General features: G+C 37.5%; 1 protein-coding gene across 1 annotated transcript in view; it reads left to right on the top strand.

Moving 5' to 3' along the window:
• Positions 1-10,594, top strand: part of LOC131045057 (reticulon-like protein B23) — a 50,179-nt gene extending 39,585 nt beyond the window's left edge. Inside the window, exons 3-4 of the mRNA XM_057978574.2 lie at positions 9,962-10,031; positions 10,151-10,594. Coding sequence (XP_057834557.1) covers positions 9,962-10,031; positions 10,151-10,269 — 189 coding nt within the window. The 3' untranslated portion in view covers positions 10,270-10,594. The remainder of the gene's footprint in view (positions 1-9,961; positions 10,032-10,150) is intronic.
• The last annotated feature ends 5,638 nt before the right edge of the window (positions 10,595-16,232 follow it).

Here is a 16,232-nt window from a genome sequence, read left to right as displayed (position 1 = left end):
CCTCTCCCAGGGACCAGAGTGATGTGGTTTGTACCCCTTACATCTCCCATGTTTTTGCGCTAACATCATTTTCAAATTATTTCAAATGCTAAATTTCGATAAAATGGGCATTTAATAAGTGCGCACAAGACATTTAATTAATTAATTTTGTCTTTTAAATCGAAACTATTAAATATGAAGGCATTAAATAAATTAATTATTATTTTAAATAAATAAATTGGGGCGCTTGGGTTTTATTTTCCATATTTTAAAAAAGTCGGCCTTGATTTTTATTTAAATTTTGTTTTTATTTTGCCTTATTTCCAAAAGTCGGCCTAGAGGTAATTAAGGAGGTAAGCGCTTATATAAAGGGGGTGTGATATGGCATTTTAAAACATCATTCAATCATCCTTTGCATGCGATTTGGAGAAGACAATTACAAGGTGTGAATTTCATCAAGGAGAGGTGCGAAATTTCAATTCAAAGGGGAGTGCGAACTTGGTTTGTGTTCAAGTGGAGCGAATTTGCCATCAAGACGTTGAAGACCCCACAAGTTGGCAAAGTTAACAAGAAAGGCGCCTTTGCTAGAGGAGGATCACGTTGAATACTTCAATCTTCGTTTTTGCCTAGGCGAATTTCATAGTTTTAGCATCTTTTGTTAAGTTAGCTCTCAAGTGAGGTATGGCGAAGTCCTCTTTGTTCTTATTTTTGAATTTCAAAAGTCGTCCTAGCCTTAATCTTGAATTTTGAATTTTGAAATTTTGAATTTCCAGTAGCTCAATCGTATTTAGGAAATGATAACTCGAAGACTTATCATGAAGTTTCCTAAATTCAATCTTTAATCTAATCTATGTTTATACATTGCAAAATCTATTACTTATTATGAAATGTTGTGTAGGTATCAAGATGGCGACTCCAAGCTCGAAAGATCTACAAGTCGGAAGACTCTCCTCAAGGAAAATCAAGCCAGATCAAAGACGATCAAGCAAGGACAAGGGCGACCTCCTCCAGCCTAACATCGACAAGGACGGCCTTCTTTGGACTAACGTCATCAAGGGCGACTTCTCCAATCCAGCATTCCAAGGCGAGGTACATCATCATCCTGCAAATCAAGGACACAAGAAGTCAGAGCAAAGGGTTCGTTGAAGAAGAAGATAATTTCAGAAGAGTTAATTAAAGCTAGCTTCTCAACAACATCAAGTTACAAGTGTCAGACGAGGTGGCATCCTAGTCATCGCTCATCTAGTCAGTGTGGTCCACCTCAGCATGTCCAGATTCAATGTACCTAACTCATGGAAGGTGGCACAAACTCCGATGTACCTACCCCAGCTATCCATTGGTGGAATTTTCTAGAGAGGACGTGTCCAAGCAATACAATTTTATCATTGGTCAAGCATTAAATGTTATGTAATAGTTGTAACAAACCCTAATTAGGGTTTTCATTGTAAAATCTTGGCCATTGATCTCGAATTGATCTAAGCCATCGAATTGTATTGAGGGCACTATATAAGCCCTGACATTTCATTTTGTAAAGGCTAATTAGAGAGAGTTAGAGTTAGTTAGTGAGTTAGGCAATAGTTGGAAGTATTAGAATAGCAATTAGAGTAGAGTAGAGAGAGAAGGCAAAGATTGTTGCCAAGATGTTGTTGTAAAAGACTTGTAACTTCATTGAAGAAATGGTGAAATTCATGGGTCGATTCGACAATTTGCATGGTCTTTATACTTCTCATGTTTGATTTCATGTTATTAGATGAGTGGAAGAAATGTGCTTGATTGATGGTGAAATTCGTATATCCAAACTACTAGCAGTTTGTTGATTGCAGACTTGCCTTGTGTAGTCAACTGGAATCATTCAGCTTAAGCTTAACTTCAATTGTCACTTCTTCATTGATATGCATCAACCTGATGGTGTCTATGCCTACAGTGATGATTTGAACATCATAAAGCTTTCCTTCAAAGATTGCACTAACCTTGTGGAGATGTTCCTGTGATGTCAAAACGAGACTTAGTTAGAATTCCATCAAAGATCATTCATTGCTCTTACATTCTTAGTATTAGGATTAGATCCTTTCCTCGCCCTCATCTTTTTTCCTTTTTTCAAATCAAAGCTAGCAAGAGGCTGTGTTCGAGCAATATTCAAAGCAAATCAGAAGTTCAGGCATCAAATGTAAGTCCCCTTGTGATTCCAGCAAATCACATCATACCACAAAGAGCTTATCCACACGTAGAGACCCTACATAAAAGAACATTGGAGTCACCCTGATTGATCCTTTTTTGCGATATCTTCAGCAATCAGAGACTTTATTCAAGAGAGGATAGGGTACCCTTGGGTATTTTATTCTGTGTATGATTGTGTACAAAATACACGTCAACACATTGCCACCACTAAGACTATGTGGCTAGTCTTTAACTATAAGGTTGACACATAAAAGTCCAACAAAATACTACTACGAATCATCCCTAATATTACTTGGCATGACCACTTAACTACATTATCAATGCAAAATTCTAAAGATAAGGTGGCACTTATTACACATAGTTGCTTGCCTAAGGAATAGGTTGATACTAGTTACCCACCATAATCGACCACCTTGCAATAAGTCTCCCTGGCTGAAGAAATTGCTAGCACGCATGCATGAGCAGTGACTTCCACAAGTCTCGGTTTGCACATAAGACTGAGTCACTCGTTATGCATACTTGGTCCACTCAATCCAAGTTTCATATGGTCGATGATTGTGCATACCACACCATATATTTTGGCTTCCCACAGCAGGCGGCCACCTAGACACAATGACTTGCGCATGGTATTAACTCCCCTCTCTATGTACTTACAAAGGGTGGCGGCTTGCCCTATTCGTATGGCGCTTTACCTTGCGCACTCTCCAGCCATGCACGGGTCGTGCTAACAATTATGCGCTTCCCTTGAGAATAGGGTGCGCCACCTTTATGGTGGTCGCCCCCTTACACATGTCGACCATCTCCATAATCACCACTATGTGGTGTTTGACCAATTTGCATATGGTATACGTGGGATTGATAGAATGCAGGTCAATTCAATATGTATGTATGTATGTATGTATGTATGTATACATATATTAATATTTATATACCAAATAAATAGGGTATTAATCTAAACAATTAAACATTATATATATATATATATTTTGATATTGATCGTATTTATATACATCAATTAATAAATAGATAGATATGAAAACATGAAGATTTAAACCTATCATAGAGATTCAATCCAAAATTCCAAACAAGGGTATTCAAACCAAAACATTACGAAATATCACCAATTCGACAGAAGGCAACTTACCATTATACAAACTAATTTAACTCAACTAGACCACTAAAAACGTGAGTGTGTGATTGCTCAATAAGGCAAATATATAAGATTACTTAACCAAATTCCTCTCTTGAGTGATACTCTTCCTCCAGTCTGGAGGCTTGTTCATTTCCTGCATCCAACTTAGCACATCACAACAGTAGTCAGATATTTTTAAACATATATATATATATATATATATATATATACATCATATATTTTATCTTTAAATATTCAAAATACTATATTGATTGCATATTTATTCATCTAATTACCAATCAAGATAAATATATTCAAAACATATTCATGTGCTAAAGCATTTTAACTTAAATAGGTAATAGTGAATAGTAATATCACAATGGGGTGTAATAGGTAGTCTTTTAGATCATCCATCCTCAGCAATGGAAATCTATAGTTGAAAGTTATCTTATTGATGGCTCTTGAATTAGTACACATGTGCCTTTCTCCATTTTTCTTTGGTACAAGTATTCCTAGTGCCATAGATGGATCCAAACTTTATTTGTTATTCCCCTTTGCAATAGATCTCCGACTTGTTGATTCATCTCCTCATTCTCCTAATGTGCTAACCTATTGCCAACCATATTTGACACCTTACATGTTAACCTTTAGGCAACCATATTTGACAAACTCTTAGGATCAAATCTTATGATGACAATCCTTTGTCATATCACTATACTGTATTAGCATGTTTGTTCCTTAGGTCCTTCGCTTCCTTAAACATATTGCGGCTTAGTAACATAGTTTCCTATGCAAGCTTGGCTACAAGTGCATAACCCAACTCCTCTATATTCAAACTCCTTTCTTATGATTAGTTTCACTCAAGAATCACTTTCACTTTCACTCTTTAAATTGGATTTAGGGTATAATTCTCACCATCTTTGACAAGAGTGTAAGTATTCACTTGACCATTAGGTATAATCTTTGTCAAACTGCCATGGTCTACCCAATAGGACATGACACATCCATTGACATGATATCACACAACACCTCATCTTTATATAACCCAATATTGAAATTGAATGTAACTAGGGATTGCTCCCTCGCTACAATTTGATGGCCTTTTTGCAACCATGACACCTTATATGGGTTTGGGTGTGCTACTCTCTTCGATCCTAGCTCATGGATCATCTCTAAAAATACAAAATTATCAATTTTACCATTATCACAATAACTTTGTAACATTTACCTCTAGATTTGTAAATAAGTCAAAAGAGTTTTCTTCGGTATACCAATTCATTGCTCTCTTAACTTCAACAAGATCATTTTCATCATGACTGTTTCTCTATGCTTTGCATTTTCAACATTTTGTAGTGACATAACACACTCATCATTAGCCTATACAACATGGGTGCTTGCATCTTTTCTATAACGCCCTTTAGAATCATCTTGAGAACATTCATATGCTTGCTGATTGGTTTGGCCACATTTGAAACATGTTCCTTGGAATCCTTTGCCACTTTCATCATATCCACCTTGTCCTCTATATGGACTAGTTCTTCCATGGCCATAACTCTAGGTCTGAGAAGTAATAGCTTCTCCTTCTCATTCATGCTAATTGGTCCCAATAGTAGATCATCAATTTCGTTTTGGACAACTTTGCTTTCTCCTTTAAGGCATATTGGTAATGGTCCAACATTTCCACATAGCAATCTCATCCTGGATACTAAACTATAGCCTATTGATGTATCGCACCGCATTCTCTTGGTCAACTTCAAGATGACTTGGCCAAATTATTATATTGTAATCCTCTTTGGTGTATTCCTTCACAATAAGTTCACTTTGCCTTAGATTCTGGAGCTTCTTCAACAAATCAAATTGGTAATCAGTTCTCTCAACATAGCAACCATTCTAATTCAATGGGTCATCTTTTCCTTTCTTGTGTGGTTCCTGTTGATGTGTGTTTTGACACACTCACCAACAGTCAGGTAGGATATGAGAACGTATACCACCTCTCCTGAAAAGCAATCAATCCCGAAAGACTAATTACTCCAAGGTCTCTATAGTCGGGTCACGACGGTGTTGGATCACTCAGTGGCTGATGCGATTGTACTTGTCAAGGGGCCTGCTGGTTGTAACTAAATAAACACAATCATTTTTTAGTATTTTCCGATTTCCACTGAATAAAGAAATGTCAAAAGATCGGTCAAGGTAACAAGAGACAATAACAAAACCAATACTAACAACTGAGCGAATTACGAAGTTGGTGCATCACAGAGAGGTATTATCAATAACACTTAAAGCAGCAGTTGTGTAACGTTCCAACAAATATGCTAAGTCAGTCAACTCGCATATAAACGAAACTGGATATCAAAAGATCATAAAATTGCTCTACTATTTCATCTTCATATACCATTCACATGCATAATATGATTCATAAAATAATAAAACTAAAAGGACAAGCTGCTGATTAGAATGAGAGAAGATACCAGACTACGAAGAACATCAACTACGAAAACACGTATTGTAGATCAGGCAATCCACAAGTTGCTTTGTATTAATCTTCAAAAATGGATAACAAAATAGATCTAAGAAAGAAATTGCAGAAAAAGTATAAAGTCTCTAACTAAAATGGCCTTGAATCATCAATTCACGGAACCTCAAAATGGCCCAAATTCTACAATTTATAGAATTTCACCCTACACCCTAGGAAGGAATCATGCCTACAAACTAGGATTACAAAATGGTGGGAGTCGCAGTCGACATGCAAGTCATTGCCCGTGAACTCCACTTAACTATTACAAAACTGGTGCTTGCAGTTCATTTTTGTGACGGTGCCTCAAGTTCAGGACCTTCGAACCATGCAAAAATGATACAAAATAAAAGCAAGTGTGACATCCAATATCAGTTGAAGCTGCAGTGGTTGTGGCGGTGGCACTACTTCAGCATGCATTTGCTTTTTCTAACTACCTGTTTGTCTTTTATTCTTTTTGTAGTTTCGGTAGTTGCTAATGAAGCATTCTATGGAAGCGGCTAGTGGATCAGCAATGTACCCCATCCTGAACTTAGACACTCTGGGTACCTCCTTTGTACTCTCTAGTCTGTCTTAGATATCAAGGTTTGTTCCTGATATTGATATTTCATGGTTGGTGGGTTTTTCTCCAATTTAATCTCTCCTCTAGTCTTCTTTCGGGATGAGGTGGAAGGTTCCATAAGCCTGCTTCAACCTGCAACACAATATACATAATCAGCTCCATCATATTGGCAAAACCATAAGGGACTCCGGAATTCTAGGATTCCGGGGTCTTCAAAGAGTCCATTATTGATGGTTTCAAGATCCCGGGGTTTCGAGGTCCATTATTGCTGGTTTCGGGATCTTGTGGTTCCGGGGTTCCGAATCAGGGTAATAGAGGGAGTTCTGAGATTCTGAGAACTCGAGATCTCGGGATGAAGAAACGAGGCCGAGAAAACATAAAACCCTAAGTGTTGATTCAAAATCAACTTTATTGAAAGGAGGGAAACTAAGACTAACCCTAAATTATGAAAGCAAGGAAACACACCAAAAAAAAGCGAACAAGCAACGACAGGACGACAACAACGGACACGAAGACGAACGAACGATAAAGACGAAACAACGACCAACAAGAGGACGCACACGTGAAAACAAAGATGCACACGCAAAAATGAAGACGCACAAGCGACAACACGCAACAAAGACACAAAAACCAAAACGCACGCACGACAACTAGAGACAAGCAACCAACAAATGGCAACGCGAGCACACAAACAACTTCGGGGTTTCAGGATCTCGAGGTTTTGGAGGTCAAAAAGAGAACGACCTCGGAACTCCGGAGTTCCGAAACTCCGAAGAAGGAACAAACAAAACAAAGAGAGAACCTAGGATTCCAGAATTTCAGGATCTTGGGACTCTAAGAAGCAAACACAGGACTTTGGGACTCTGGGGTTTTGGAGTTCTGAAATCAAAGAGAAACCAACGAAGAGACACTTTGGGATTTCGGGATTCCGGAGTTCCGAAGTGTCAAAGCGAAAAACAATGAAGGCTTCGGGGTTTCGGAATGCTAAAACTCCGAAGTCAAACAAAGCAAACAAAACAGAAGGAACAAAACGTACTTCGGGATCTCGGGAACCCGAGGTTCCAAAGTGCAAACAAAAAGAAAACGCAACGAAAACAAAGCGAAGCAAAGGGAGGCCCCTAGCTCGAGAAGCGAAAAGTTGGGGTGTGTTATGCAGGTCATAACGGTTCGTTTAGTTGTATCCAAGAAAGATACAGTTCTAGGACTTGTTATCCAATTTCTTTGCATCATTGGGTTGTGCATGAAAGTTACACACCTAAACACCTTGAAATGTGAGATGGAAGGCTTTTTTAGCCCAAGCTTCTTTAGGAGTGATGTCATCTAGTACCTTTGTGGCTGCCTTGTTCAAAAAATACTTTGTTGTATGAATTCCTTCATCCTAGAGTGTAGAAACTAGATTTGCATCTTTAAACATAATTTTTACCATTTTGATGATGGTATGATTATGCCCCTTCGTGACACCATTTTAATGGTGTGTATATGTAGTGTTTAACTGTCTTTTTATCCCATGTTCTTTAATATATTCTAAGAACTCATTATTCGTGAATTCCCCCTTAGATTTGAGCAGATTACCTTGAGAGGGCAACTAGATGATCTTTCAACAATGCCTCAAAATTCCTTGATTTTTTCAAATGCTGGAGCTTTGTTAGCGAAGTAATATACCCACATCTTCTTGGTGTGATCATCCACAAATAGTTGAAAACACTAAGCATGATTATGACTTGGTGCCATTGGTCACAAATCTATAGGAAGCAAATCTAAAGGACTAAGGTTTTGCTTATAAACAGTAGGGAAGGGAGGTCGATCTTGTTTCTCGACAAGACAATTGGAGCAAAGATCTTCAACTTTTTTTATGGGAAGCAAATCCAAAGGACTAAGGCTTTGCTTTTAAACAGTAGGGAAGGGAGGTCAATCTTGTTTCTCGACAAGACAGTTGGAGCGAAGATTTCAACATTTTTGATGAGGGAAGTCCTTGTAGCATATGTGTACTTAAAGGTAGAAGATAGTAAATATTGAAATGGCTAAACTGTCTATGCTAGAGTGTGGTAGATGAATGTACCTTCACTGTTAGGCCTTTTTCATCACACAAAGCATGAAATTAACATTTTTCCAAGCTTTGAGGCATGGTCAAAAACTACTTGATTTGAGACATGCCTTGAATGTGATGGAGCTTCTCACCATCTTGTTGGTAAAACTCAACTTTCAAGTTATGATCAAGTAATTGACTTATTGGCAAGAGGTTCTTAGTGAGCCCTGAAACATTAAGAACCTTCATAAGTTGAAATTTGTGGGTTTTGAATACTAGTGAGATCTCACCAACACCCGGAACTTCATAAGTGATATCATCTCTCAATAACATTTGTCCATGTGAAGTAAAATCGGTCAAGGTGATGAACTGTTTTATTTTGCTTGTCATATGTTGGGAGGCGCCCAAATGAAACCAATGGTGCTGAAGAGGATGTGAATGTTTCTGCAACAAACACGAAGTCCTCTTCATCAAAATCTTTTGTGGAAACAACATTTCCTTGTTGCTTATGGGATTTTTTTTCCAATGGGGATTCTTCTGTTTGCCTCCCTGGGAACTTTGGTGTGACTTTTGCTGGCTTGATTCCCCATTTGCAAAGGAGTTGCAACAACACTCTTAAAGTGTATGCCCTTTCTTGCCACAAATGCTGTTATTTAATAGTGAATTGGTGGGTTGTGAGAGTGTTCTAAGTCTCCTACAAGACAGTAATCATGAATGTGAAAGAATCCAAACGTTAGTATGAAAATTCACCTTGCAGAGATCCAAATTTGGTGACCAGTTGTGGCAAATTGCACTCTAGGTTTTAGACCTTGTGAGCAGGTGTCATATTTTTTATTTTTGTTGGGGTTCTAAGACCTTTGTTAGCCTTGAAGAAGTATTTGGTGAAGTCTTGCTGCAAGGGAAAGGTCACCATTCACTCTGCTCCCTACCCTTGACTGCATCGTTTACTCACTATGAACCAAGACTGCAAACTTCTACCTTCAATATTGTTTTATAATCCGTGTGTAGAGTTCAAAGAGTTGATAAACATCACACATAAGTTAGCTTTTGTATAACTGATATTCTGGGTATGTTTTTTTTCACAAATTAGTTGTGTTCTTTGCTACCATTTTTGTCTTGAAGTACCATGCAAAATCTCTAGATTGGTTTAGAAATAAAAGAATCTAGTGAGGAAATAACTGAATCTTGAGTCTCTCAATGAAATCGAGTAAACATTTTAATGCTATCTGCCTGATCTATCAAGTTATCAACCATCTGAAATGGGATTTAAATTATATGCATCTTGATGTGCATTGAATTTATGCATTTATCTCTTTCAAGGCTGTAACTATTCAACGTATATGACCTGTTTTGTTCTGTTGAAAGTTATTGAAAACAAACATTATTCTTCCTCTTGAATTTAGTGAAGAAAAATTCTTTTGTAGATACTTTTCCTCTTAAGATCTCTTAATATTCAGGCAAGCTCTAGGGTTGACCTTGACTCACCTTTTATATTTACTCTGATACAGAATAAGGATTTTGGTTCTGTCATATTCTATGAGGTATATGATTCTTGAGTCTAACTGATTGCAGGCAGTTCTTGTTCTGTATGTTCTATCTGCTGTGGGAAGAGCAATGTCAGGTGCTACAGTTACATATGCAGGTACTGGATAGCTTTTCTTTGAAAACAAAGCACTTGGATTGTTTTAGTTCGGCTATTGTAGGCTATGAATTTAGAGGTTCTTTCAAGCAGTAAACTTATCACTTGTTTGTTGTAAACAGCATTGTGTCTTGCCTCAATGACATTCTTTGTCTCAAAGTTGTTAGCTGATGTGAGCTATCTGCTTCCTTTTATCAATAGAAGAAGTGCTCATAACACTAGTAGAGAACAAGAAAGTTGAATTTTATTTTAAGTAGTGGCAGGCACTTGAAAGTTGTTGATTGTTGTGAATTGTCTACCTCCTTTTATCAATACGAGTGATGCTACTAATAGGGCTGAAAGACAGGAAATTTGATTTTTGTTTGAAGTAATGGCAGCAAAAATTAGTTGCCTTTAACGGTGAAGGTGTATCATGGAGTGAGATTAAATTTTTCCCTGAAAAGGTGTTTCTTGGAGTCATTCAGTTTACTAACAATTTATAATTTTTTATTGTTTTATGCAGAAAAATGTAAACCATTGTCTGTATATACTCTTTTTTCGTTATAAAATATAAATAGTTTTGAATTTTTTCTGAAAGTTACACATGGCTCTTTTTTTTGTTATAAATGGTTTTGAATTATGGCCATTCCCACCAAGATTTGAACCTGGGCCATTATCACAGCAAGGGCCTGTGCTTACCAGTAGACCACAGCTCAATGAATGGATGTTCAATATCCTTTCTTATTTTTTACCATGTATACTAATGAAAAAAATACAAATTAATATTTAATAATACTGTAGTGTATAGGTCATCATTGGTTTATAATTTTATTCATAATGCAGATCTGTGAAATGAATTTCTGGAGCCAGCTGCATACAAATGTATATTTTTTGATAGGTAAATTGTGGACTTGAGGTCCACTCCTGTTTATATTAAACATAAAAAATATAAACATTTTTTTTTTAGTATTTTACATCAACCCTGTAAGAGGGGTGCACTGAAATTACAAAAAAGAGCAGCTTCAACCCTTATTACACCGAAGGAGTATTACACTCACATAATGGATGCAAAAACATCGGTAAATAAAAAATAGAAGCATTTAATTTGATGTGTTTGTGACACTTAAATGCATGAAAAGCAAAAGAAATATTTTATTTATTTTCTCCTCTCAACTACTACTCACTCTGATTTTAACTTCAAAGGCCCCATGAGTGGTGGGAAGCTTCAAGTTAGGCCAAGATTTCAATGTCTCTCTATCCCATGACAAAAAGGTTATATGTTTTGCAGACAGCTGCATTACTCCAAGTCCATTCATCATTACCTCTCAATTGCAATTTGAAGTTTGGACAGGAATTAAGATTCCAAAAGCTGCTGGTCTGAAAAAGTTCTTCTATTGCACTTCTTCCAAATGTGCCACATCGTAACTGGTGGGTTGATTATCCATACACGAGAGGATTAAATTCTTCCGCACAATTGGCCAACTCTTGAAGAATTCTAAAAGGTTGTCAACTAGGGCTCCAAACTAACCTAATCTAACATATAACCCATCTCCAGCATTTGATTGCAAAAGGACACTCCTTAAAAAGATGATTCACAAATTCTTGTGCTGCTGGACATAAAATGCATTTTGATGGGGCTCCAATTTCAATCTTTTTAAGCCTGTCCATATCAAGATTTTTTGGGGAGTGCGGGCCATATGAAAGCCATGGCTCGGGGGCAGGGGAAAGCTTTATTCCAACATTTTGCTGCTAGCCAATCTGCTAAGGAGGAATGAGTTGAAGCCATCTAGTAACTGAGCTTTATTGAATGCTCAGCTTACATTCAGCAAGACCATGGTATATAATCATCAACTTCGCTTATGAAATTTTTTCTTAGGGAGCTCATTTCGTAGAATAAGACCTTCATTTTCTAGAATACCAATCATAGGAAGATTTTTCATCACCAATCTTCTACTCCACTGAAAATAAAACTACAGATGTAGTCTCTTCACTTTGTGACCCCAAATTAGGAGAAAATCTCTCCTGCTTTCGATAAATCATCACGATAATCCAAGGAGGGATACTTGTTCCACAAATCTTCTTGAAAGTTTTCTTTGACATTGTTCTAGATTTCCTAAGTGAGATGATTGGTTACAATGAATCTACAATTCATCATGAAGTTCCAAATGTGCGAGCCTCTAGGGGGGATTGCCTCTAGAAAAATTCTAGAAGCATCTTCCGAATCAAGATATTTTTTTTGGATGATCTTGCTCCATTTCAAATTGTGATTAGCAAATATCACAATTGCTCCCAAACCAATTTGGCTCCTAGAGCTTTGTTTTGGATTTCCACATGCCTAAATCCAAGACCTCCATTTGACTTTGGGGAACAAACACTATCCCAAGGAATTAGTGGGATCTAACTTTTATCTTCAAACACCAAAGGAATTGTCACTTGATTTTTTCCATTTCCTCAACAATCTTTGAAGGCATTTGACGACAAGACATCAAATAAATCAGAATGGAGAGGACTGGTTTTACCTGCAAAGAATAGCTACTTGCCTTCCACAAAACCATTCCATTTTTGCAAGATTCAATGATTTTTTTCTATAATGACATTATACTTGCTACTTTGAATAATGGAATCCTGAATAATTAGTGGGATGCCACCCAACTTTGAACCTAGAATGTTAGAAATGCAAACTTGCAGACTATTGTGACCATTTCACACATTGCCCCATTCCAAATGGGGACCACCTCTTTTTTCTATTTTCTAGGTTAGTTGTTGTGTCTTTGGCTATTAGCCTTTCATTTGAAAGAATTGTAGTATCTTAAGTGGTTAAGAGCCAATCGAGTCAAGGCTATCTCTTTAGGATGAGGTAAAGTTTATTTATTCTCAAGGCTTAGGAAGTGAATGATTCATGATAATCATCATCTTTGCTCGCTCTATTGGAGATGAAATGCAAAAATTGGCTAAGGCATGAAAATTTCCTTTGATTGCTTAGATCAGTGACTTAAGCATTTTGACAACACTTCCTTTGCTCAACCATGGCATTGACATTACTTCCATTGACTACTCCAATGTGCGACCTAAGACTTCCAGTACCCAAGCAAGAGTGTGATCCTTCCTTCCTTCCACCCCCCCTATGCCTTCACCACATTCTTTCATCTCAACCATCCTTCCCTTGACATTCATTACTTCCAATTCACAATCTCCCATCCTCCATCTACCCTTCCTTTCACTTCCCTCTTTCTTCCCTTAGCACATGCTTCCATTTCTACTTCCTTCCATTCTTCCTCACATCCTTTTACCATCCTTCTTCTTCCATCCCTTATCCCTCCATCTTTCTTCATCTTTCATCCTTCCATCTCCTACCATTTTCATCCTTCCACTTCCCAACTCCCTTTCCTTTCACCATTCTTCCATCCCATCCCTACACCCTTCTGTATTCCTCACCTTCCTTTACCCTTCCTTCCATCGCCCCACTTCCTACTTTCTTCCATCCCTTATACCTCCCAACTACCATTTCCTACATTTTCTAACCCACATCTCATACCCTTTACCCCCCCTTTATTTCCCTTGGCATACCCTTCCATTACCCCGATCCTATCCTAACCCACCTTCCTTTCTACCCTTCATAACTCCTTAGCCTACCCTCCTACCGCCTTCCTTACCATTCACCTTCTACCTACCACGACACTCACCAAACCCCCCACATCTTCCACTCTACCTTAGCCACCGTGTCCCTTATACTACCCCCACATCCCTTCCATCCTACCCCTGGGACAACTCTTTACCACTTCCCCTCATCCTTTCTTCACTGCACCCGCCTTCCACCTCACTGCTTTCAACTTCCCCCCACTACCATGTAGCATTGCTTGGCCCCCACCAACTCTAAGTAAGAGAGTGGAAGTTTTTAAGGCATTTACAATGCCACCGAAGAGGCCAGATCACCGAACCAACACTTCCTTTGACTACCAAAAGGCACGACTTAAAGGATTGAATGATTTTCTTTGCCATGTCAAAGGTGCAAATTAAGGGGATAGTACAATTTTCTTTGACCATTCTAAGGCACAAACTAAGCATTACAATTTCCTATGCCCATCCAAGTCAACGAGCTAACATTTCCATTGCTATCTCAAAAAATGCAAACTAAGCCTTGTGCCATTTCCTTTGCCTAGCCAAATTAGCGACTTAAGCGATTGAATTACATCCCTCGGCAAAGGATATGTGTGACTTAAGATTTTAATCTATCATTTGACTAAGGATATCGATAACCTAGCCTTGGCGGACCTTCCTTGACAATGACCGATTTTGACAAAGCATCCTTGAGCTAAGGATAATAGCAACTTAAGAATTTCAAGCATCCTTGAGCTAAGGATATTATATCTTTGGGCTAAGGACATTAGTGACTTTAGAATTTCAACCATCTCTAGGCTAAGGATATTGGCAACTTAAGGAATTTTATCACTTCCTTTGACATATGAAAAGTACGACTTAAGGAAAATCGTTTGAAGATGCATTGAAAGGTGACCCACGTAGGAAGGAGGAACATTTCATGAATCATTTAAAATAAAATTGAAAGACAAGTCGGTTGTGTTTAGCAATGAAGAGGTGCGATTATTCGGAATAAAGCATATAAGATGAAGGAGGAAGGCAATATCATTTCAAAACAAGTTCAAATCAAACTCAAATTTAATTCACATCAATAGAAGAGAGCCTCAATAAGTTTGCATAAAACAAACTTAGAAAATTCGCTTCAAAAGGAAATTCTTTCAAGTTTAATCTGCCCTAGCAAATTCGCATTCATGTGAGGTTGATTTGGGTTCAATCCAAGAACATAAGTAGATTCGCATCAAGGGAGAAAGAAATCAGTCCTAAAAATGAAAATCAGACATCAAGTGATAAAAGTCAAATCTAAGAACAACAATTAGCAGCATTTTACTGTATATATATGTATATCAAATTAGGAAGCTAAAAATGGGGAAATTAGTATATGTCAGTATCTAGGGTGTTTGATTGTATCTTTGTTTGTGTTGCAGGCAGTTGATAAAGAGAGTGAAGTGGTAGGTTGCAAGCAACATCAAGGCAAAGAGTGGGGATCAACATCAAGCATTCAAGGAGGGAATTTTACATAATCTTGAATTTCCTCTGGAAATCCAAGAAGCATTGCTAGTACAAGGAGTAATCAAGGAAAGGAAATAAGATCAAAGACATATCCTAGACAAAGGAGTTTCCACACAAGACAAGGATAATGCAAGTGGTCAAGACAGGAAATTAGTTTCAGAAGAGTTAATCAATGTTAGAAGATGATGCAATTTGGGAATATCTCCCACCATCACCTCATTCATTGGTTGAGCTTGGAAATGTTGAGTATCAAGAGATATGCCTCACTCATCTACAACTTGTGATGAGTTATAAAGACCAAGTAAACTAAGGTGTCGCCTAGTCATCACTTATCCAATCATATTGTTTCAAGATAAGGCATCTAGACTCAATGTACCTAGCTCATCCATCAAAGGAGATAACTACCACATGTGGGCACAAATTTCAATGCACCTACCTTTGTCATCTATTGGTCAATTATTCAAGGAAGGACATATGTCCCATCAAATGTAGTTTTATCATTGGTCAAGCATTAAATGCTTTGCAATGGGTGTAACAAACCCTAATTAGGGTTTCTATCTTTCGATCTTGGCCATTGATTGTGAATCAATCTGAGCCACTCAATTGTAATGAGAGCACTACATAGACTATAGTGAGTAGTCGATAATTCATAACAGATAGTTAGAGTAGAGTAGGTGGAGTTGGCAAAGATGTGAAATTCATATGTGGATTCAACAATTTGCATAATGATCTCTACTTCTCATTTGATTTTTATGTTGTTTAGATGAATGGAAGAACTTTTTGTGTATTATCAATGGTGAAATTTGTACATCCATACTATTAACACTTTGTTGATTGTAAAGTGCCTTGCGTAGTCAACTGGATCCATTTGAGCAAAGCTTAACTTCAATTGTCACTCCTTCATTGGTATGCATCAACTTGATGGTGTCTATGTATGTAGTGGTGATTTGAAAATCATAAAGCTATCCTTAGAAGATTGTACTAGCCTTGTGGAGATATTCGTTGCATATCAAATGTAGACTTTAGTTGAGTTTCACCAAAGATTGCCCATCACTCTTACATTCCTAGAATTAGAATAGCTTTCTCAACCCTCATCCTTTTTTTCTTTTTCTTCAAACA

This window comes from Cryptomeria japonica, chromosome 7, assembly GCF_030272615.1.
Source record: "Cryptomeria japonica chromosome 7, Sugi_1.0, whole genome shotgun sequence".
Lineage (NCBI taxonomy): Eukaryota > Viridiplantae > Streptophyta > Pinopsida > Cupressales > Cupressaceae > Cryptomeria > Cryptomeria japonica.
The sequence above is the reverse complement of the archived record's forward strand: the minus strand, read 5'-3'. Positions and strand labels throughout refer to the sequence as shown.